The sequence below is a fragment of the Castor canadensis genome, chromosome 4 (genome assembly GCF_047511655.1).
Source record: "Castor canadensis chromosome 4, mCasCan1.hap1v2, whole genome shotgun sequence".
NCBI lineage: Eukaryota > Metazoa > Chordata > Mammalia > Rodentia > Castoridae > Castor > Castor canadensis.
In genome coordinates, this window is record NC_133389.1 from 184,605,729 (window position 1) to 184,629,937 (window position 24,209).

The 24,209-nt window shown below is 49.4% G+C and overlaps 1 protein-coding gene across 11 annotated transcripts in view; it reads right to left on the minus strand.

The window, feature by feature from the left end:
• Positions 1 to 417: 417 nt before the first annotated feature.
• The window catches only part of Ankmy1 (ankyrin repeat and MYND domain containing 1), a 46,411-nt gene continuing 22,619 nt past the window's right edge, over positions 418 to 24,209 (minus strand). For 6 of the 11 annotated variants that reach the window (XM_074072184.1, XM_074072183.1, XM_074072186.1 and 3 more), the window contains 7 exons: positions 22,145 to 22,252; positions 21,329 to 21,460; positions 12,379 to 12,492; positions 11,950 to 12,115; positions 2,571 to 2,646; positions 1,643 to 1,803; positions 418 to 639 (listed from right to left, as the gene is read on the minus strand). In XM_074072184.1, the coding sequence (XP_073928285.1) occupies positions 578 to 639; positions 1,643 to 1,803; positions 2,571 to 2,646; positions 11,950 to 12,115; positions 12,379 to 12,492; positions 21,329 to 21,460; positions 22,145 to 22,252 (819 nt within the window). In that variant the 3' untranslated portion in view covers positions 418 to 577. Of the gene's footprint in view, positions 640 to 1,642; positions 1,804 to 2,570; positions 2,647 to 3,681; positions 5,014 to 11,949; positions 12,116 to 12,378; positions 12,493 to 14,373; positions 18,836 to 21,328; positions 21,461 to 22,144; positions 22,253 to 24,209 lie in introns of those variants that run through there. The other 5 variants (XR_012447443.1, XM_074072188.1, XR_012447444.1 and 2 more) reach the window with 5 other exon arrangements.

Below are 24,209 nucleotides of genomic sequence, written 5' to 3' on the forward strand. Positions count from 1 at the left end.
CCCTCTTCCCTCTCAGACCCTGTGATATCCGTGTACACCGTGCACAAACACACCCCAACACACCTGGCACATGGCAGACGCTCAGCAAGTGCACATGGAACCAAGGAGCACCCTGGATGTTGTATGGACCCTAGAACCCAGGAAAGGAATGGAGACAACTCGGCTTCTTGTCTGGGCGGGAAAGCTGGGTGGCTCCTAGGAAACTGCAGAGCCAGCCTGAGCCAGCTGGGAGCTCAGCATATCCTGACCCTTTACCTGCCTTGTCCACCAGGACTTCCACTTCCCCTAAAGCATAACGCTCCACCCAGGCCAGCTCCTGTAGATAGCCAGTGTGGTGGGCTCAGCCTACTCCAACACAGGCCCCTGGGTCCTGGACGTTGCCCAGTAGAGGCAGAGTTGGGCACAGACTTACGAACACACTGTGGGCCACTTTATTGTGAGGTTGGTGAAGGTATACTGTCGCAACAGAGGCCGCAATAGTGCAGAGATGTCCTGCATTAGGCCCCCACAGCCCGGAGCGGGCCCTGCTGGCAGGTGAGAGGTGTGTCCAGCCCTGGGCTCCTCCCCGGGCTCAGCGTCAAGTGCTGCTTCTTCGCTGACTTTCTTCCACCCGATAGCTTGTGTCCTCCGAGCGGGGCACTGGACAAGGACAGAGGAGAGCCTGGTTGTCTGGCCTGAGCAGAAGCCTCCAGAGGACATGAGGCCTGGACTGTCCCTAGCCTATCCCCAGGGAGGCCAGACCTAGGAGAGAGGACTAGAAGCCTTGTCACCTGGGTCAGTGTGTGATGATGTCCCCACCTCAACGGGCTGAACGCTTACCAGCCCTCCCCTTTGCCGGTCTCAGTGCCTGCCCGCATCACTGCAAGGGGCTGATTTTCCGTAATCACCCTTCGAAAGGTGGCCTCCCAGTCCCCCAGCCCTAACCTAGGGGCTGCGACCAGATGCAGGGTGCACCCCGCTGAGGGCGTCCATTATTAAACACCCAATTTTATAAAGGGTTCGTTGGAGGTGCACAGTGAGCAGCTTCAGGGCAGGGTCCGTGGGCTGGGCAGACCCTTCACCCCACGGAGGCAGTTCTGAGGAAGAACAGTAGCCCTGGCGTCCTCTCCCCGCACCGTTGAGGCCACTGGCCGATGGCACTGCTTACACACTGGGAGACCCTCAGAGTGCGGTCAAGGCCAGGTGCCTCCAGCTATTCCTTGGTGCTACCAGGGAGAGGCAAGTGGGGGACGGGGGCTGCTTCTAGAAGCAGACACCTGTGGACCACTCACACAGCCACGGGCGTCTGAGGGGAGGACTGGGAAGAAACTTCCAGAAGCAGCACAGAGGCCGAATGCCTTACAGTGCACAGGGACTAATGCTCCTCAGAACCCACCCCCAACCCGAGACAACAGAGCTCCCGAGGACCCATGTCCCAGTTCTGTGGGGACAGGGACATGCCCACTTTCCAGGGAGGGGCCACACGTGGTAGTCTCATCACACTCCGCTCACACGTGAAGGCCAGGCTGACCCACCCGACAGGCCCAGCCGGACATTCTGGAGAGGGCTCTCGGGATGACCGTGATTCTCAGCTTCCCCAGCCTGAGCTTTTGTCCTTGGAAGCAGCAGGCACCCCCCAAGCCTGGCTTGATCCCAGACCTACATGTGGTTATCATGTCACTGCAGTCCTTCCTGTGGAACTCCGCCCAGGCCTTGGTCTTACAGTACTTGCTGCAGGTCAGGATCCCGTAGCAGCGGGTGCAGGGCGTCAGGCGGACACCGATGGAGCGGCCACACTGGTAGCAAAACTTGAAGAAGGGCAGTCTGCAACAGATGCGCACAGACAGGTGGAGCCTGCACCCCTGCCCAGAAGCTGCTGCCTGCATCCCGTACCTGACGCTGACCGTTGGGACATTCACTCCCCACCCTTCCCACCAGACAGGGGCAGCCCCACATATGGACAAGAACATCAGGATGTTCAGCACAGTGTCTTTTAGAACAGGAAACACACACAGAGCCCAGCAAACACCCGTGTGCTGCCATGAAGGCTGAACAAGGGCAGCATGCATCCACTGGGGGCCACCACGTGGGGAAATGTCTTTGAGTAGGGCTGGTGGGGCAGAGTGGCTCCCAGGGCGGGCAGAGCTTGGGGCCTGTATTTAGGGTAAGACTCAAAGCACCAGGATGCCCCTGACACCTATACCTGTCCCCGATGCATTCATGGGTGGCGGTGTTCCCGGGAATGAGGTCAACCCCTCCACCACAGAGACCCTCTGAGAAGTCAACAGCAGCTTCTTGGAGCAGCAGAGAGGCTGAGCCCAGCCTCTGCTCTGCATGGGAGGTAGCAGCCCCCTGCAGGACCTGGTGTCCCTGTAACCTGCCCAGGCAGCCCAGGGCAGCTCCCTGAGGCCCCACCTCTGACTGTCACATTGACTGGAGTTCATGCCCATGCAGCTGAGCTTCCTGGACAAAACCATACTGCCCAGGACAGAGGGAGCAGGGTTGTCCTGCGAGGAAGCAGTGGGGCCAGCCCCACCAGCACCATCTAAACCACAGGCTACCCCTGACCAGGCCCTGGGCCCCAGACTCACTGCTCCTTCTCCATGTTCAAGGACTTGGACAGGCTGCTGCCCCTCTTCTTCAGCCTGTGGCTGGGAGCTAGCTCCGCTGCATCAGAGAGAGACCCGGTCAGTGCAAGGAGCAGAGTGGGGTGGCCCTCTTCAGGAAGGGGCTTCACTCCTGGGCCTCCTTTATTCTTCCACCACGCCACTCATCTATACACATGCTGTCCACCCCCAGTGTCCCCCTTGCCTTACTATTAAAAGTTCACCAGGTAGCCTTGCCCAGTTCACAGCACCTCTCTGAGAGGAGGTGCCTTGATGGTCTCCCAATTTTCTCTGAGGACCAGTTCATTTTCCTCCTTCTCTGGGGCTGCTAATTGTTGTTTGTTTAGTGACCAGCCAAGGTTTCTTCGTGAAGTCTACTTCCTCTGCAGCATATAACTCCTGATGTTGCCCCTTATAGGGTACAGCCCTGGGAGTGCACCAGGTCACCCTGGGACAACAGTGGCTTGAGCAGGACTCCCACTGACCAGCTCCTTCCCTGGTCACACCCTCCTTAGTTCTGCTTATTGGAGGCTGATATTCATGATTTTCAACAGTGGCCTTTGGCATAAATTGTTCCAAAGACTGACCCAATCAAATCAGGGCTCACAGAAGGATCGTCCCTGAGGTGAGGGTTTCAGATTTGTTCAGTGGCAGGAGGCCTCTTCCCAGCCATCTCTCTTCCCAGTTTTCTCTGGCAGCTACCAGATTGTAGTCAAGCGTCTCTCTCGTACAGGACTGCCAGTCTTCTTGCCATGGCCTCCAAGTGCACCGTCAGGCCTGAGCTGCTCCACACTCCATTGCAATGAAGTGACATCCTGGGATAGATTCAGAGCTCTCCGGGGTAGTTTTTCCATTTTTATTAGCATATGTTCCTTGGACAGGGCAATTCACTGTGCCAATTATGAATAAGCTTACATTGTCTATTGGTTAGATGGCCACCACCATCTCCCCCCACAACCCTGCAATCCCCTCCCCAAGGGTTTAGTAAGGCAACTGCAAGAGGTTTCATCATTCTATTTCATATATGTATATGAAGCCCATCAACTGTATTCCCTCCCTCACCTTCACCTCCTTCATTTACCCTCCCCCTTCCCACAAGTACCCTCCCATACACTGCCTATTTTACAGTCCTGTCATTCACTTTTAGTTCCAAAGTCCATGTTCAGAGGGGCTTCTCGATGTGTCCCCGCTGTGCGTATGCTTTACTTTGCTCAGTTCATCCCTCTCTGCTACTCTCCCTTACCCTTCCCTCCCCCCCACTACCGAACGGCTTTCAGTATGGTATCGTTAAGTCCTCTACCTGCGCAGATGAAATGCATTTCACTATTGTTGACTCTCTCGTTCTCTTTTCCTTTCCCTCCTCCCCCAGTGTCAGAGCAGTTTCACTAGTACCAACATGGTCCACACATAAATGTGTGTGTGATCATCTTTGTTTTTTTATACGTTTATGTTTTGGATCTATCTTCCACATTTGAGAGAAAACATGAGCACTTTGTCTTTCTGAATCTAGCTTATCCAATTCCATCCATCTATCTTCAAACCACATTGGTTCATTCTTTCTTATGGCTGAATAAAACTCTAATATATTATATATTATATATATATCACATTTTCTTGATCCATTCATCAGTAGGGCATCTGGGTTGATTCCATAGCTTGACTATTGTGAACTGTGCCGCAATGTGCATACAAGTGTCTACTGTAACTTGACTTACATTCCTTCCAGTATGCCCAGGAGCGGTACACTGGATCAAATGGCAGTTCTATCTTTAGCCTTTTGAGGAATCTCCATACTGCTTTCCATAGTGGTTGTACTAATTTGCATTCCCACCAACAGTGTATAAGGGTTCCTATTTTGCTGAATCCTTGCCAACATTTGCTGTTGTTTGTGTTCTTGATGATAGCCATTCCAACTTGGGTGAGACAAAATCTAAGTGTCATTTTGATTTGCATCTCTTTTATAGCCAGGGAAGTTGAACACTCCTTCGTATATTTACTGGCTATTTGTGCTCTTCCTTTGAAGGTTCCCTATTCAGTTCATGTGTGCATTTTTCTTCATTGGGTTGTTGATTCTTTGGGGGTTGAGTTTTTTGAGCTTCCAGTAGATTCTGGATATTAGCCCCTTATTGGATGAATAGCTGGCAAAGATTTTCTCCCATTCTGTGGGCAGTCTCTTAAGTATAGTGACTGTTTCTTTTGCTGTGCAGAAGCTCTTTAGTTGGATGCAGTCCCATTTGCTCACCTTCCTCTTGTTTGCTGAGCACTCTGCGTTAAAACAGTTTCTCCCCTAGGTAATTCCCTGAGCCTGGTTCTGGAGCTGATGGTGAAGACAACCATACACCCAGGTCTACGGGAACCCTGCCTTACAACTGGGGCAAGGCGTTCAGAGCCCAGGATTTCCCGCAGCACTCCACGCCTTAGCAGACAGCTAAGGAGACACAGGAAAGAGCATTAGTAAATATCAAAAGGGCTGGGCTCAAAAATTAAGCCAGAACCAGGAGGCAAGAACTGAAAAATCAAAGCAGCAAATTCCCCTCCCATCATCCTCTCCTTCCAGAGGTTAAATTACAAGAACAGGGAGGCATAGAGGGGCAATCTGCATCTGTTTTCTCCTTTGGGATGTTAGGAAACGGCAATCTCTTTGAATAGGTAAAAAGAAAATTAAAGCATGTGCCTGGCAGATCAACGTCCTAAGACTCTCACAGATTGTCCCTGTGTTTTAAATAAAACTAGATCACTTATCTCCATGTTTTAGAAAATAACAAGACCCATCTTGGGCAGTTTTAGGTAACAGACCCACCCTGATCCCACTGTCTGTAATGATTAGGGTTGCTAGAAGACATGGCATGTAGTCCCCCAGCTCAGAGAGTACAAAGGCCCCAGACAAGGACCACCATTCTGAGTCTTCTTCACTCCCATCTCCTGCATAGAAAGCCAGATGCTTCTCCTTCCCTTTCCTACTTTATCCTGTTTTACTAAAATAAATTCTGGCAAAAACTTTCACCTGTGAGTCTCTCCTTGATCCCTTGAAATGCTTTTCATTGTGGATCTCAAGTTCCTGTGATTTGCACAGAAACTGATAAGCTGGGGACCCTCTTGTATCTCTCCTCCTCTGGTAACAATTCCATTCTCTCTTTGTGGAGGTAGAAAAGTAAAACTCCAGATGGCCCACACACTGGACCAGCAATTAAGAAAATGGCCCTAAATCCTCCTTATCTAGCACATTTCCCATATATCAAGATCACACAATCACCTTGAAAGGCATGATGACTGTTATATGCTCTTCCACTGGCTGTGCCAAGCCAGGATGGCAAAAAGCACTAAATACACAGGTGCCTGCCCTCACCTTCTCAAAAGGTCCTTATCCAAACTCACTTCACCTGCCTCACATTTCGAAGTGTACTTTCACTTTACTAGTAAATCACTCCTTGCCATCTAACTACATTCTGTGATTCTTTTTTATTTATTTTTATAGCATATAATAGTTATGCAGGAGAATAGATTCTGGCATTTACCCATGTGCTTACAATACATCTTAGTTAGATTCACCCCTCCATCATTCTCCCTCTTTGCCCCTCCCTCCCTCTTAGAACAGTTTCAACAGGTTTCATTTCATCTGCACATATGGACACTGCACACTCCACCACATCACCATATTCATCCTCATTCACCCTTTCTTTATGCCCTCCCTCCTCCCACTGTCATCCTCCCCCAGAAAAGACCTGTTTTATCTTCCTGTCCTCCATTTCTTTTTTAGTGTGTATACTTGTAGTCCAAGGGGGTTTCACCTTGGTACTTCAGGCCTGTATACATCATGTTTTAATCAAGTTACTCCTCCAGTTACTTCCTCATTCTCTCTCGCCATGCTCCCCTCATATTCAACAGCTCACAGCACAGCAATTACATTATATTCATATACAGAGGGGTTGTTTCAGAATTTTTCATTCTCTAACATTTTCTTTCCCTCTCCTGCTTCCCATTGTCCCCTCAGAGAGACCCAATAATATAGTTCTGTTCTCTCTCACTATGTGTATATATGTGTATGTGTGTGTGTACATTGTGATCATACGTGTATTTACATATACATATAACTTGTAGGTCTACCTTCCACATATAAGGGAAAACATGCAGCCTTTGACTTTTTGAGCCTGGCTCACTTTGCTTAACATAATGTTCCCCAGTTCCATCCATTTACCTGAAAATAATATAACTTCATTCTTATTTGTGGCTGGATAAAACTCCACTGTGTATATATAACACATTTTCTTAATCCATTCATCAGTCTTGAGGCATCTGGGCTGCTTCCAAAGCTTAGCTGTTGTGAATAGTGCTGTAATAAACATGGGTGTGCAGATGTCTCTGTTGTGTCCTGGAGCATGTACCTTCAGATATTTGCCCAGAAGTGGTATTGCTGGATTGTATCACAGTTGTATTTTTAGTTTTTTCAGTCTTCCATACTGCTTTCCATAGTGACTGCACTAATTTACCTTCCCACCAACAGTGCGTTCCTTTTTCCCACAGCCTCTCCAGCACTTGCTATTGTTTGTGTTATTAATGATAACCAATTTGATTAGGGCGAAGTGGAATCTTAATGTCATTTTGATTTGCATTTCCTTTATGGTCAAGGATGCTAAGCATGTCTTCATGTGTTTATTGGTCATTTGAACTTCTTTTGAGAACTGTCTGTTCAGTTCATTTGCCCATTCATTCAGTGGATCTCTGACTCCTTGGGTGGTTAGCTTTTTTGAACTTCCTGTATATTTTGCTTATTCATCCCTTGTTAGATGTATGACTGGCAAAGATTTTTCTCCCTTTTTATGGTTACTTTGCTGTGCCTGGGGCAGCATCCTAATTTTAGACACTGTACCCAAAGAACAGAGGTACACGCCATCCACTGGTGTGTTACATTGGAAGCACACTAAGTCTAGAAGTTGGCCTCTGCAACAGGCAGCTAGGGACAGTATGAGAACTGCTGACACCTGTCTCTCCCTACCAGGGATTTCTCAGCTTCTTGAATCGAGTTAACTTTTTGCCTTGCTGAGCTCGGAGAGTGAAGAGGAAAGGCAGACCTTGTTTTAATACCACAAAGTGTATTCTTCTGAATTTTAATAGATTTTATCAAATAACTGTTTATATATTGTTTATATATCCTCTTTGGACCATTTACTGAGACCCTAAATGGTGGAACATTTTGTTTTCATAATTTTCAACTGTCTTGCTGGGGAGTGCGTCCACAGACCACCTCATGCTGCTATGCCAACCAGAAACTATACATGTTATTTTATATGACTACCACCCCAATCACACAAGAGAAAAACAACTATCTTTGCTGGTGTTCATTGTGTGGATTTGAATTTCCATCTTGATTCATCTGCTTTTAGTCAGTACTCTCTTCAGAATTTCTTACAAGAGGTGTGTAGTAGTGACTTTTGTGCTATTGTGACAAAGGTAATTTAAACAACTTAAAGGCAAAATTTATTTTTAGTTCATGGTTTCAGAGGGTTTAGTCCATAGTTGCTTGGCACCACATATTTAGGTGGAATGTCATGGCAACGTGGCAGGGGCTGTTCTTTACTTCTTGGCAGACAGGAAGCAGAGAGGTGGTTGGGGTGGGGGATGGGAGAGAGAGAAACTCTACCCCAAGGGCCCACCCCCAGTGACCTACTTCCTCCAGCTAGGTCCCACCTCCTCCCAAAGTTTCTAGAATCTCCTAAAATAATGCCAAGTGTTCAACAGCTGAGCCTGTGGGGGACATTTCATATTTGAACCATAATAATGGGTCTGCTAGCAATGTATTCTCTCAGTTTTCGTTATCTGGGAATATCTTCATTCTATCATCATTTCTTAAAGATAGTTTTGCTGAACGTAAGAATCTTGGTGAGTCACTTCTGATGAGAAATTAACTGCTACTCTCATTGAAGCTCCCTCTCACCTGTAACTTAGAAGGAAGTAAATTTTCTCTTGCTGCTGTGAGGATTTTCTCCTGGTCCTTAGAGCTCTGACATTGTATTACAATGTGTCTTCTTATGGGTCTCTTTGCATTATCCTTCTTGGACTTTATCTTCTAAAGTGCATCCATCAACATGTCCACTGGGCTGAAGTTTTAAGCCAGCATTTCTTTCAACTCCCATTCCTCCTGTCTGGGGTTCCCATTACAGTATGTGCAGCAAGCTTTCTCACAAGCTTTTGTTTCTCCTGACCTAACTGGGGCGATGGGAGACTCAGAAAGGACAGATAAACATGCCAGGTGTGTTGGGCACTCAGATGGAGACACACAACAGCCTCATTGCTTGGTTACTTCTCTTTACTCTGCTTCTTTTCTCTATCTTTAAAAAACCTTCCTTCTAAAGTCTTTTTCTTTTATTCTTTAAAACCTTACTTCTAAAGTCTTCTTTTCTATTCTTTAAAGTCTCTTTCCTTAGCCTCACTCTGTCCCATGTTTTCTCTTAGCTTTACTTTAGCATAATCTCTTAGAGTCTTGGCCCTCAGATTTGCACTGCCCTATGTTTCCTCTAATCTCTAGCATAACTCAGCAGCAGCATCAGCCCACCTATCAATCAACCCATCAAAAAACCTCTCGGACCTCCTTCAGCAAGTCTTTTATATCCAGTGGTAAGCAAGGAGGTGGAGCAGCAGTTCTCGGGGAGGGGCGTGACATTGTACCAGGAGAAACCTGAGTTCCTGCTTCTCTGAATGCAAACAGCTTAGGAAAAGCAGCTGTGCTGCATTTTGCACTCTTGCAGCTGGGGCCGTGCCAAACTCAGCCTGTCAATTATTGGGCACCACTGTGCTTATGTCAAGTTCTCATAGGCTTCTCATAATCCACTCCCCACAGGTATGCTGACGTGTTCACTAGTGTCCCACAGCCTTTGAGGCTCTGGTCCCTCTTCCTCATGCTTTCCCCTCTCCTCTTCAGATCACGCTGTCTATCATTTTGCCTTCGGTTTGCTGATTCCTTTTCTCTGCTACAGCTGGGCCACTCTGGTAAAATGTTCATTTGGAGATTATACTGACTACAAACTCCAGAATCTCCACTTGGTCCCTTTTCGATAGCTTCTTTGACTTTGCTGACATTCTCTCCTGGATGAGACACTGCCACGGTGCCTTTCTTTGCTTCTTTAACCACGGTTTCCTTCAGATCCTTCACCATCTTCACAATGGCTGTGTTGATGCCTTACCCTGGTAAATCTGATGTCAAGCCTCTCTCATGTTTCTTGTCCTGCCTCCCCAGCAATGTGTCATGCTTTCCTATTTTTTTTTTTTTTGCATATTCCATCATGGTGTGTTGAAAACAGTATTTTAGATAACACACTGTAGCAACTCTAGGAAGTGACCCCCACCAGGTGGGGCTGTTGGTGTTTGCTTATTTAGTCCACCAGCTAGGTTGGTTTTGTGGTCTCCACCTCAGCGTGATGCTTCTGATGCTGCTCCTTGTGGCATGCATCCCGGGGCGGGGGGGGGGGGGTCCCAAGGCCACTTTGGAGGACAGGGACCTGGGCAGAGATCTCTTCGACTGCCTCTGCTCATGACCATATCCAGATGTTAGTTCTACCAAGGGTGGACTGATTACTCCACAGGTTTAAAAAATGTGCTGGGACATAATTGCTCCTCGGGGTGATCCAATCACACTAGAAATCTTTGAGGGGAAAGATCTGACTGCAGGACTGCTCCTCCCCCATCTCTTTCCCTGGTTCTCTCTGACAATGAGCCATCTTGTTGTTCAGCCTACGTCTCCAACAGATCTACCTTCTCTTCCCAGTTGCCTCTTATCATTAGCTTTGAACTGGTCCATGAGCAGTTGAAAATTAGTTTCTTTGTCAAAGCTCACCATTTTACAGTGTGGCCCTCCATAGGCAAAATCTCAGAGCCAAGGCTCTGGAGCTGGGGTAGGGGAAATGGTAGATATCTCTGCGATGACTCCTCCATTTCAGGATCCCTTCTCAGATGGAAGAGAGGAGGAAGTTCTCTCAACCTTTCTACCCAACCTGGGTCCTCTGCCCATAAATAAGAGAGATTAGCGTCCCAGCATCCTTGCTGGTCCCATGCTCAAGGGAGAACCTGTTTCCCCAAGTGAAGGCTATGTATAAATGGAGGTCTTGCCTCTCTGGTACACTGGCCAGGAAGCCAGTCTCTACAGCGTGTGTGTGTGTGTGTGTGTGTGTGTGTGTGTGTGTGTGTGTGTGTGTAAGAGAGAGAGAGAGAGAAAGAGAGAGAGAGAGAGAGAGAGGAATTTGGTGGAAGGGGTTGTTTGTATCAGGAGAGATTAGTATGTGTGGGAGGGATGTAAGTATGGGAATGGTTGGTGACTACATGTACGTGTGCAGTAGGTGGGTGGGTGGGTATGAGGGGTTTGTGTGAAGTGGGGGATATATGGCGGGGCACAGGGTTTTCAATGGGTGAATGTGTGTGCTAGGACAGAGAGTAGGCTCTGAGGAGTGGGTGGGGTGTCAGTATATGCATATGTAGGGATGTGTGTAGTATGTGGGGGAAGTAGGGGCAGCTCTGCATGCAGGGACAAACTAAGAGGGGTGGAAGGTGTGGACAGGCCAATATATGAGTAGTGAGTATGCAGGTGGCTGTGTGGGGTGAAGGTGGAGGTGTAGGGGTGCAAGAGTAGGTGGCATGTGGTTGGTAAGAACTGGTGGGGATATGTGTGGTGGCTGTGAAGATAGGTGTGCAGGAGGGTGAGGTCCGGATTTTGGGGCATAAGTGTGTTGGTGGGCAGATGTGCGTGTGTGTGGACTAAGTGGGTTGTGTGTGGCAGGCAGATGTGGGTGGGGGTTGGTGGGTAGATACGACTTTGTGAGGGTGGGGACGGGTGGGTTACTCTGTGTGTGAGAGGTGGGTACATGTGCGACTGGGTTTGTGAGTACATGGAGGGGCATGGAGGTAGGTGTTGTGCAGAGATGGCCATAAATGGGTGGGCAGGGTATACGTGTTTTTGTGGTGTGTTTTGGGGTGTATGAGTGTGGGCTGAGAATGGGGTTGTAAGGGTGTGTACAGATGGGCAGAGGCTGATCCGTGTGGGTTGCATATGAGTGGATGGGGGAGTTTACATGGGGGTTAGTGTGGTTTGGTATTTTCTAGGGTGGGTGAAGGGGGTGAGGGTACGAGTGTGAGATGGGCAGTTGGCACGTGGGGGTTGGGTAGTGGTGGCCAGATAGACATGTGTAGACGGATACAGAAAGGGCTGAGCTGGGAGGTGTCTGTGCGTCTGGACGTGTTGGGGCATTTGTATGGAAGAAGGCCAGGTGGGGGGATATGGAGAGGACAGGGAGGAGTGTTGGTCAGTATGGTGGACGTAGGTACTGTGTGCTGGGGTAACGGCAGAGCCAGGGTGTGAGCCCCAAGCAGCCGTGCCCACCTCTCTTGCTCAGGTACAGCATCTTTGTGTCCCACTGGCTTTCCTTGGCAAAGACGGCTCGCCGCAGCTGCATGGCCATGTGCTCCAACAGCCTCTTCCGGGTCAGAAACGTCTCTCGCTCTACGGGCATCAGTGCATGGAAGGGGCAGTGGGCGATCTTCCGATCCTGTGACACATGTGGGGTCAGCATGGGACCTTGGGGCCACCCCAATCCACACTGCAAAGTGACCAGGTAAGCAGACCACCCTTCTGTCCTGGGTGACACATGACTGTGAGGACATAGCGAGACACTGGCCCCCACACGCCCACAGCATGTGCTCACCATTGTGGAGTCTCCTGCCCTTGAAGATCAGGATTGGCTCTAGGACTCTTGGCTCTGCCCAAGCGAAGTCAAGGGCCAGAGGGTCCCTACTCAGGACAAAGTCATACCTGGAAGAATTTGAAGTAGCCGTAGTCCACAGCGGTGCCCACTGCCACTTTGTCACCCTGTGTGAGCGTCACGGGCTTCAGGATGTCTGCTCCATGATTAATGAGCCTGTCAATCTGTGAGTGCAGAACTTGTCAAGCCCACAAGGCCACCCAAGCAATAAGAGCCACCCTCATTACTGGGTTGCGTATACCGCAGCCCCACACTGCTTTCAGGCCCTAAGGACACACTCAACAATGGCTGGAAGACAGCCCAAGAACACCATCCAGTTGGAGAGCAGGGCTGCCCAGAAGGGCTGCAGTGACTTGTGTTCTACACAGAGGCTACCCCCCAGGTGTGTGGAATTGTCAGAAACTAAGGGGTGGACAGGGCCAACCCTGTGGCCCAACCTTATCCTAATGATGCCACCCCTAGGAGAACCCCCCCCACAGCACCATGGGATTGCCCTTCAGTCTGTTTAGGTCTGGTTACCGCACTGCTTCCCCAAGTTGTAAATGGTATGAAAACAAATGCCAGGCAGCTCTTGCTCCTGAACATATCTCCTAGGGGTGTCACAGAGACAGCAAATGCATGAGTGGTATGGGGTGTGTGCATGAGTGTATGGATTCAAGCATGTGTGCACGTGCATATGTACAGATGTGGGGGTGTGATGTTTGCATGCAACTGTGTGTACATGTGTACACTGTGGGGTCCAGTGTGTGTGCATGTGTGCAAGACTTCCAGCAAACATGGCACAGCGATGGTATCAGAGCTGTCCTACACACACACACACACACACACACACACACACACACACACACACACACAGCGCCTGACAAGGGAAGAAGCTGAGTTCTATCTAACCCAGTGTAATGAATAAAAACCAGGCTGTTGTCTACAGGACGCTCACCTCATGGCATGTTATTTACTTGCTAACTAAGTACAAGCACAGCCATAATTTGGGGATGCTCAACCACTAACCCAGAGAGATCCCCATCCATGTTTTCTGTGCCTATGTTGAGTGTTCATTCTACACAAACACAGGAACCCTGGCTTCTCAGCTCTGTGAGCATGATGCTATGGACACAGAGCCTGGCTTTGGTGGATGGTAAGTGCTATCAACACTAGCGGCCAGTCTGTTTTTGTTTCATTTTTTTGGTTCTTGGTTTTTTTAGTGGCACTGAAGTTTGAACTTAGGACCTCATCCTTGCTAGGCAGATGCTCTACTTGTGTTTTTTTCAAGATAGGGTCTCGTGAACTATTTGACTGTGATCATCCTGATCTCTGCCTCCTAAGTAGTTAGGATTACAGGTATGAGCCACTGATGCCAGCCCAGTGGCCAGTCTGGCTTGAGTGGGGCCCACCCACTGGTTCAACAGAAGCTGCACCAGTCATAAGGCAGGCAAAGGGGCCAGTTTTCCACTCTTTTGGGGGGAAGGAGTTCCCCTGATCTGCCTACAACTCCCCGCCCAATCTCCTTTCCTCGACTCCTTTTTTTTTTTTCAGTACTGGGATTTGAACTCAGGGGCTACACCTTAAGCTACTCCACTAGCCCTTTTTTGTGGTATGTTTTTTCGAGATAGGGTCTCACAAACTATTTGCCAGGGCTGCCTTCGAACTGTGATTTTCCTAATCTCTGAGTAGCTAGGATTACAGGTGTGAGCCACTGACATCCAGCTTCCTCAATTTATGCTGGAACCATGATACTAAGTACCAAGTACTAGTGCTAGACAACCCTCCAGGGCCCACCAACTATCTTATGAAACCTTTCAGAAGAAGGCAGGGCACTTGGGGCTCAGTGGTAGAGCACTTGCCTAGGATGCAGGAGGCCCTGGGTTTGATCCCCAGCACTGCAAATATTAAACCCTCTGGGACCAGGCAAAGTGGCTGAGTGACTTGCTCCACTCAGTACTCCACTGGGAGTACTGTTCCCAGGAAGCCCAATCATACACAGCCACAACTCAGCCATGGAGACCAGCAGCATGTGCCTACCCAGCACAGACGGTCTGTTCAGCAAGTGTGCCACCCCCTTGAAGCACCTGCCTTCGAATCACCCATCACTGTGTCTCCTGCTAAGACTATAGTCTGTGTACTCCCCTCATAGCAGCTGACAGCTGGTTTCTGAAAGGGCTGGGCATGCTAACCAACAGGCCTCTCCATCCCTCAAGTCCCAGCTCTCCAGTGACCTTGAACTCCACGCCTCTTCAGCCCCATGGACACACTCCAGAAATTGGCCCTACCAGAGGGCTCAGACTCTGAAATGTCTGTCTGCTACCACCTCCCACCTCCTGCCTCCCCTGGGAGAAGGTTAGGACCTTCCTGGCAAAATGACCCCACAGCATGCCTTAGGAATGTCACAGGACCTGATGCCTTGATCACTGATCCTTCTGTGGGGCTGCTCTGTGCTGGAGTAAGGGACATTCGTGTGGAAGCAGGGCCTGCCCAGTGAGTGGAACTGGAATTTTCATGGATGTTCAAGTGCCCGGGCTGATGAGGGTCCCAACCACAGTGGCTGTCCAAAACCCATCAGCTAGCAGTCTGAAAGCCCCCTCTGCCACCCGGGAACAAGTCAGAAGGTATGAGTGCTGTTCCCTTGTGGAGGCCCTGATGGATTCAAGGTCCCTGAGAGAATGTGCACATCTCATGTTCTCATTCTGGAGCAAGTTCTAGAATCAGTGTAAGAAGAGCCTGGAGGCCCAGTGCCCAGCACAACGAGCTGCCATCTCAGGCCTGTATGTCCCACAGCTCACCATGGATCTGCACTAAGGAACAACAGATCCTGAAATGAAAATGGAGCAGTCATATGCATAGTCCTGTGTGATGGACTGCACCGTATCCACAAAGATAGGTTGAGGTCCCAGCACCAGAACCTGGATGACTTTATTTGGAAATGATGAAGATGACATCATTGGATTTGGCCTTAGTCTAGAATGACGGCTGTTTCTATGAAGGGACATTTGGACTCAGAGATACACACATATAGACACACACACAAGGAGAATGCCGATGAAGATGAAGGCAGGGCTGGGCAAGGATCATGAAGGGCACCAGCAGAGGGCGTGGGGCCGGTCTTCCCTCCCAATCCTGCCCACACCTCGAGCTTGGCCTTCCGGCCTGCAGAACTTGGAGACAGCACACTCCTGTTGTCTAAGCTTCCCCATCTGTGGTTTCTCTTGACAGTCCCAGGAAACCCAGGCATCATTCAGGCACCAAGGGGAAAGCCTCTGAAACAGCAGGTTCTGCCACAACCTGAGCGATGCAATGTGCGGGAGGCAGAGGCGTCACCGGGGACCCGGGCAGCCCAGCCTCCTGCAAAAGGTCATGAGCCACCATCACTCACTTACTCAATGGTTTATTTTGAGAGCAGTCAGACCAAATCCAGATAAGAAGTGGAAGGGAAAGAATGAAAACCAGAGCCAGGCATACCTACGAACTTAAGAGATCAAGCGTCACAAGGAAACTATTTGGAAGGTCTCCTCTAGCAGAGTTGAGATCCTGCTTATCATCACTGTGCCAGGAGCTCCCCTGGGTCCAGAAGACTCTGAATGTTCCAGAACCCCACCACTTAAAAGAATAGCAGAGAAAAGGCACGGCATTCTCCAGTAGGATGCTGAAAAGCACGTGTTAAATTCACGTAGCTCAAAGTATAGACTCACAAGAAAACAGGGTAAGCGTGTCCTGACACAGGGGCTGGCATTGATTCTGTGGCTATGACACCAAAGGCACAAAATTAAAAAGTAGACAAATTGACCTTATGGAACTGTGCACCAAAAGACATCATTAACAAAGCAAAATCCATAGAATGGGGGAAACATTTATAAATTATATTATCTGACAGTGCATTAACTTCCAGAAAACATAGAGAACTCTTAAAACAGAACAACAAAAACAACCTGACTGAAAGATGGACAAGAGACTTAAACAGACCTATCTTCAAAGAAGCTACACAAATGCTGAGAAGCCCCAGGAAGGAGGCTTAACATCACTAATCATTAGGGAAATGGAAATCGAAAACCTCACAGCCACTATGATGGCTCCCACTAAGAAAACAAAGCGGTATAAGTGTGGACGAGGAGATGCTGGGACCTTTGTGCACTGTGGGTGGGGACAACAGTATGGCAGCTAAGTGTTGTGGGGCACACCTGTAATCTCAGCACTCGGGAGGCCGAGGCAGCACAATCTTGAGCTTGAGGCCAGCTTGAGCTACATAGCAAGGCCCTGCCTCAAAAAAAAAAAAAGGAAATGAGTTCTTCAAAAGGGTTAAAAATATTATTACTATACAGTCCAGCAGTTCCACTTCTGGATACATAACCAAAGAACTGAAAACAAGGACTCAAAGAGATATTTGAACCTCCACGCTCACAGCAGCATTAAATTCTCAACAGCTAAAAATTTGACTATTGATGGATAGATGAATAAACAAAATGTGGCACATGCAAACAGTGGAGTTTTCTTCAGTCTTTAAAGGGAAGGAAATTCTGACACCTGCCACAGGTGGATGAGCCTTGATAAAAGCAGGTCATAGAAACAAATCATGCACGACTCCACTCAGATGAGATTCCTGAAAGTCTCAGATCCTCAGCGACAGCAGAATCGTGGGTGCCAGACACTGGGGGAGGTAGAAGTGAGACTTAGTTTAGTGGGGACAGAGTTTCGGTTTGGCACAGTGGAAAAGTCCTGGCAGAGAGCCATGGGGTCCTGCTTAGAAGCCAGACTACGGTGGGCGTCAACCCTGCTGCTCTGGGAGAAGGCAAGTCCCTCCAGGAACAGACGTTCACGTGGTTTTTTCAGGGAGCCCCTTGCTCTCCTCTGTAGCCCACCAGGTGGGGTGGGAGCGTCCTGCCTGTGTGTGTGTGTGTGTGTGTGTGTGTGTGTTGGGACAAATGAGGTCCTGTGCGCTTCACTGCTCGAACACGGTACCCAGTTTTCTGACTGTTCTGGGTGCCCAAATGATTGCCCCCTTCGGGTGGACTCCTGCTCCCCAGCCATGTTCAGTAGTCACTGTTTATTTCAGGGGACTCTGATCTTGCTGCAAGCCCAGACCCTCCCCTCCATTGCAAAGAGGAAACTCCCTTGATCAGATCAGACTTGATTTCAATTCCAGAAAACAGGAGGTATACATTCACAAATGTTCTGAGCCTTCTTGGGTTGCTTACTACCTGTTGAGCTAATCACTCCTCCAGTCACCTGAATGTCATAATAGTAATAATAATTATGAATAATGACTGTCACTGGATTACTGCTATCACTAGCCAGTAGATCAGAGGTGGGTCCTTAGTGTTTTGTTGAGAAACAAAGAAGCAGGCTTGGGAATGATTAAATCATTTGCCCAATGTCATTTAGGTTGTAAGGGCTGAAAACAGGATGCACTCCCTACCGTGTTGCCAAAACTCTTCTTAAAAAAAGAAAAGAAAAGAAACTCTGTCAACCAGGACTTTTGTCAGTCCACTGTGAGTGGATCTACTCCACTGACCATACCTAAAATGGAGGTGGCACAGCCCATGCCAGGTGCTTGCTGTAGCCATGTTTTTAAAAGCTACGCCCAGCAGAATCTCATTTTGACAAAAAAATCAAAAATGAAAAAAATTCCATGAACAGCCTGATAAACACCATGGCAAGCTGCAGACACAGGAGTGTCCTCCCTGTGGCAGAGGACAGCTACAGAAATGCAGAGGCACAACACAAAGGAACCACAGCCCAAGTCAAACCAGCTGAGAAGTGAAGACAGACAAGGAAGTGGGTGAGACAGATTGGAGTGGGAGAGGCCACTTGCCAACAACGTGCTTCTCTGCTTGGAAAATCAAAAGGATCCACTAGATACAGGCTTTTATCAGACTCTGGTCCCTGACAGAAGTAACCCTAGGAAGATGTAGAGAATCTGTGCAGATAGTAAAGTCCGTCCAGTTCTGCCATGCTGTCTTATAAGTGGCTTATGGGATTCATCGGTGTGATCATCTGGTGTCCTTTCTGCTTGTGATGTTGGAAGTTATTAAGAGAATCAGACATTCCATCTTGTGATATTTATTAAGCGTGTAGTAGAATCTGGGCATGTTTAGAGGTTTTACCTTTGGAGGGAGAGCATCTGATTTGGCCTCTGCCGGTGAGTGAGCCTCAGAAGGTTGCAGCTGCCCATGTCCTCTGCTGGGCCTGAGGATTTGGGACAGTGCCCTGCCAGGGCAGCTCCAGTGGGCCCAGGGCTCCAGTCCAGGAGCAGCCAGCTGTCCACTCTGTGGCCCTAAGCCTGTGGCCCTGCCTGCCGTGCTACAGCCAGAAGCACTCTAGCAGCTCTTGTGGGAGACTCTGGGGGCCACTGTCCGTGAGAGTATACGGTGGATCTTAGTAACTGCAGAGAGACTGGAGGTGGGCCCTCATCATGTGGACTGAACATCACTCAGTTTGCTGAACAGTTCGGCGAAATGAAACAGGGGCAAATACAGATGCTGAGTAGGGATGAGATGAGAAGGCAGTTGCTTGGTGGGCCTGTGATGGGGAAGGAAACAAGGACTTAGCAAGTGGGCTCCCCTCTCTTCCTCAGCACAGGAGCAGCCGAGGAACAAAAAACAAGATGCCAAGAGGAAGGAGAGAGGTTCCCTGGAGACGCTGAAACTCAGAAGATGATCAGCCTGGGATGATCAGAGGGGGGTGTGGGTTAGCCGCACCACCAAACAGTAGTGATGCTCTAGCATGGTGTGCAGGAAAACAGCCGTCCTGGATGAGGGAGCTTAAACAGCAGATGCGGCCAAGGTGTGCAGCTGGTTTTAATGGTTTGCCAGAGGGGAGTCCCAAAGGGAAAGGTGACAGAGAAAGACTGGAGGTGAGATCCTAGTATTTGGTGGGTCTAGCTGAAGGGATTTGGAATCTTTGCACTGTTCTTTTCAATTTTTCTGTGGAGGATTTTTTGTTTTTTAATTTAAAGGAATTAAATACATGAAAAAAAAAAAAAAAGACCAGTCAGTTGATCTCAGGTCTATAGTGATAATACAGGGTGTGTGGCAGACACCTTCATGTGGGAGAAAACACCACAGGTGCCAGATGCAGGCAGGACAGCACTCAGGAGTCAGCTCTGGGACTCCTCATAGACAGAGATGAAGCAGTTTAGGAAGTAAAACAGCTCTCTCCTCCCCTAGGATTTGTTGGCAGCAGGTGGCATGGTTGGGGGTAGGCAGCACTACTGGCCCCTAACCCAAAACAAGGCAGAATGAACCCCTAAATCCAGAACTTAACCCAGGACAGGACATAGTGAACCCTATAAAACAGGGAGCACAAAGGGGTCAAAGGGAAGAACTTAAGGAAATCAAGAAGGAATGTGAAAACCTAAGCTGTATAGCCTGTAAGTCATACAGTATCTGAACATGGGGTCAAAGACCACCAAGAGAGAAAAAGAGCTTCAACTTCAGACATCGTGTCTGACCATCTAGCCTGTGCTCTGCTGTGACAAAGAAATGAAATATTCCTTGTCAAGTTGCCCCAGTCAGAATAACCTATGTAACCTTCACCACACAAAGCCCTCGAGTGCAGCTCTCCTAAGCCCACACCCTCTCCAGTGTGCACTTTTGCTGATAAGCCCAGCTTCACTTGCTACTCCTTACTTTGTCTCATCTCTGAATTCTTATCTGGCAGTGCTGGGATCCTGCAAGTACTGGGTGGGGGTCTCTATCTGCTCTCTGAGACTTCCTTCACCCATCAGCAACACCTACACTCCACAGATTTATATGGCATATTCCAGTCCAGCCTCTGCCTATTCTTATTACAAAAGTGTTGCACAGAACAGTGGCTTTAGGCTGTGCCTAGCTTTGACCAATGCTATTTTACAAAGCAACAGTTTTGATCTAAGTTACTCCATTTTGAATACACCTATCGTTTATATAGGTAAGCAGCTGCCATCTTCCAGCACACCAGGAGGCATAAACTGATCATTTAATTATCCCAGTAAATGATTACACCTGTGAATATATCCAATTGTATCAGTCACACCAGACACGAGCATGGGAGTCACGCCATATATAACTCCCTCACCTGGGACTGTAAGAGGAGCAGCACCCCAAGACTGAGGCACAGCAGGCACACTGGCCCATCACGTGGTCACTAGTCACAAGCCTTGTCCAGGAAGTCACCCTAGAAAGGACTCTGTCCATCCCCAGGTTTCAGCTCCAGTGGTTTCTCCTCCCCGTGCCTCATGACGCACTTCAAACTGACCCTGGAAACAGTCACCGGACCTGCAATTGACAACTGCACCCTGAACAGCCCTGTGTCTGTGGTCCCATAGTGTGTATGGTCTCCTACAGAGACATTCCTTGCACCTGCATCAGCTCTCTGCCTCTGCCTCTTAGTCGTTCTGTAACACCACACACACACACACACACACGCACACGCACGTTATTAGGAAAAGTATGTCTGATCTTAGAATGAATAAAATCAGAAATTAATATCAGCATGGAATAAAAGAACCTGTGAAAGCCACAGTTCCAATCTTCAAGTAAGATCAAGAGTACCCAGTGAACAGCAGTTGATAAAACTGACTTGTGAATTTACAATTCCCAGTAAGTTCTAGCCAGGCATGGTGGCGCACACCTGTAATTCCAGCAGGAGGCTGAGACAGGAGGCTCTTGAGTTTGAGGCCAGCCTGAGGTACACAGTGAGACCCTGTCTCTAAAAAGCATAAATAAATAAACAAATTCCAACATTGTGGAACAAACAAACGTGTCCATCTATGTTATTACTCACAACACACAACACATATATCCTGGGTCCCTGGAAGCCCAGAAAGTGCATCTAGACTGGTGCCACATGGAGAAATGGTGTGTCTGCCTGGCACCATCTCACCCTCCAGCAGCTACAAGAGGCAGGTGGTTGTACCCCTACTTAGTCTACCTTAGCCAGGACAGGATCTTAGAGTAGCCCAGCCTGCCTCCACCCCAGGATCGACCTGTCCTCCCTCCCCCAGGCCTACCCTGCATGCCCTTCCCCCCTCACCAGAGCTATCTTGCTGTCGATGCTCCTCTGCTGCTCATAGGCCGTGTCACAGATAACACACAGGGCACTTCCCAGGCCCCTGGTCAGGGGCAGGTTCGGGTCAGCTCCCTGGGACAGGAGCTCCTTCACGATCTAGACACACAAACAGGCCCCTTAGCAGTCACCGTGTACTACCCGCACCTACCACTGCTGCCCACCCAACAGGGCCACATTGGGCAGAAAGGTCACAGGGCTGGCTACTTAGGGAGGAGCTGGAATTCCACCCAGAGCCTGTTCTAGCACCTCTTTCATGTATAGTCCAGAGGCAGCTGCTCTGATGTCCCTGGCTCCCATCCTGCTTTCCAGATAGGGCACAGCCTGTCCCTGGGCAGGTCCCCCAGCACAGGGTCAGGAGCACATCCTGGACCCTTGTGCCTCTCTCACCATGACTTCTTCACAGCACTTATCATTACTTGAAATTGAGTGGCCCACTGGCCTGAGGTCTGGCTCCCCCAGCTAAACTGTGAGATCCTCTGTTTTATTCAAAACTTACTGCCCTCATTGGGCCTGCCTGCCTGCCCATAGTAGGTGTTCAATAAATAAGTTAAACGAAAGTGTGGATGGTGAGTGCATGGGTGGAAGCAAGGATGGATGAATATGTGACTGAATGGGTAAGTGGATGGATGGATGGGTAGATGGGCAGTTGGGTGGATGAACAGGTAGACAGGTGAGTGAATAAATGGCCTACAACAGCAAATCCCAGTGATTCAGGAGAGGGGAGAAATGGACACAGAAAAAACACAGGTGCCCAGGTCCACAGGTACAGAACATGCTCACCAAGTCATTCCCACTGGCGATGGACAGGGAGAGAGGGGAGTGACCACTCCACAGCATGTTGGTATTAGCTCTGTGGGAGAGTAGGAGCCGGACTACATCCCTGGCACACTGGAGGAGGGGGAGAAAGGCAAAAGCAGTTCAAGTCAAAGAAGTGCCCACTCCCCAGGAGCCCAACAGTGACACTTCACTAAATGCCAATGGACCAACTCAGCCATTCAACTGCTCCACCCTACACCCAGCACTCGCCTGGAGCACAGAAACCACCCCAAACTCTGCATGGGTCCTCAAACTGGCTAGATGTTTCCAGATGGAAATTACGTAGGCCATCCATGCAAAAATTGACTGAAAGACAGTTGGGATCACAACAGTCATATGCAGGGCCTGACATACAGCTGGTGTGATGGAAGTCATGCTTCCTCTCCACGGCTCAGTTAGTCCTGCAGGGCAGCCCAAGCGTGAACCTCTTCCCCAGGAGTGTCTACAGACAACGGCCACTCTCTTTTCCCCACTGCAGGGACTCCTCTCTAGCTGATACACCAGACACTCTGCTCAGACTGCCCTCTCTGGATGTGGCAGACCTTGAGAGCTGGTAGCCCAACCTTCCTGCTTAATCCCCTTCCCTGCTACCTCAGTGAGCAGGTCAATGCAGAGCCAGCCGAGGTCTGCTGAGGGGCTCTTCTCCTCCTGCATATGCCATAGCTGGACTGCTACAGCCTTCATGGCCTCATCACTGGGATTTCACCTGGTGATCTGTCCTTGACCTAATGACACTGTGTCTCCTAACTTTGTCACCCCATAACTTTTCCAAATCTGAAATCCATAGGAAGGCCATAAGTATGTGAATAGAAAAGTGCTGTGCTCAAGCTCAGGCTTCATACTTATTGACTCAGAGGCCTTGATCAGTCTACCTCCTGGAGCCTCACTGCCCCTTTCCTAATGTGGGCTCATGCCGCTGCTCAAGTGGTTGTGGCCAGGACAGTGAGATCCTGGGGCCCTGCTCCTTCTTTTCCCCTGCTCATCAAGGAGGCTTTGACCACATATGCCAGTTGCTGTCTCCCACCTCCCATCTTCCACCTCTCAGCCTCATTCACACACAGACACACACTGGGTGCTCCTTCCCACTTCCCACACTTGCTTGCTAGGATTACACTGTGGTTACTCTGTGCAGCCAGGAGGCTGGGCCTTACTCATTTCACAGGTGGATAAACTTAGGTTCAATTTCCTCTGTGTTCCACAGCTAACCAGCCCAGGCTACTCAGGCCACTGCATGGCAAAGCTGGGATCTTGCTTCCTGACTCCCCCCACCTGCCCCAGCCACTCTGCCTCCAAGTGGTTCCCACACCCAAATCACTGGGAACTAATCCCAGATGGGATAAGCGGCAGACAGGAGCTGGTGGATGCAGGGTGGGGGACACTGCCCTGGCACTGGAAGCTGGGAGCACCCTGGGACCCCAAGCAGAGACCAGCATGGTGGTGACCACCAGAGATCGGCAGCACAGGACAGCTCCAGCCAAGGTCATCAGCACCTCTGGTCAAGTCCCAGAGTACACAACTCATCCCATGTTGTAGCCCAGGCCCTACTCCATGTGTGCACACTCACTCACACATGCATGGGCATGAGTCCATAGCATGGTCTGGAACACCTCAATACAGGCATCATGCATCATGCTCTCTGAGCTTTCTATTAAACTTAACCTACTGTATTCTGTTCTGTCTGGAAAATCCAGGACATGACCCATTCCAGATTGTGAACCCACTGAAGCAAGGTGACTCACAGTTGAGAACCACCAGCCTGGACACAGCAGCCAGGACCCCTGTAAGGAGGGGCCAGGATACCATGGATGCTCATCCCCCACCAAAGCTGCTGGGTCCTGCTCAGAGCAGCACACATGTGTACGCACACAGACACATGCACGTGCACATATGCATCACCCAAGTACACACAAATATCATACACTTGTACACACAGACATACATGTGTCCTGACTTACAGGTACAAGCTCACAGACACATCTGCACATGCACACACACACAGCACATAGCTCCTGCCTGACCTGAGGCCACA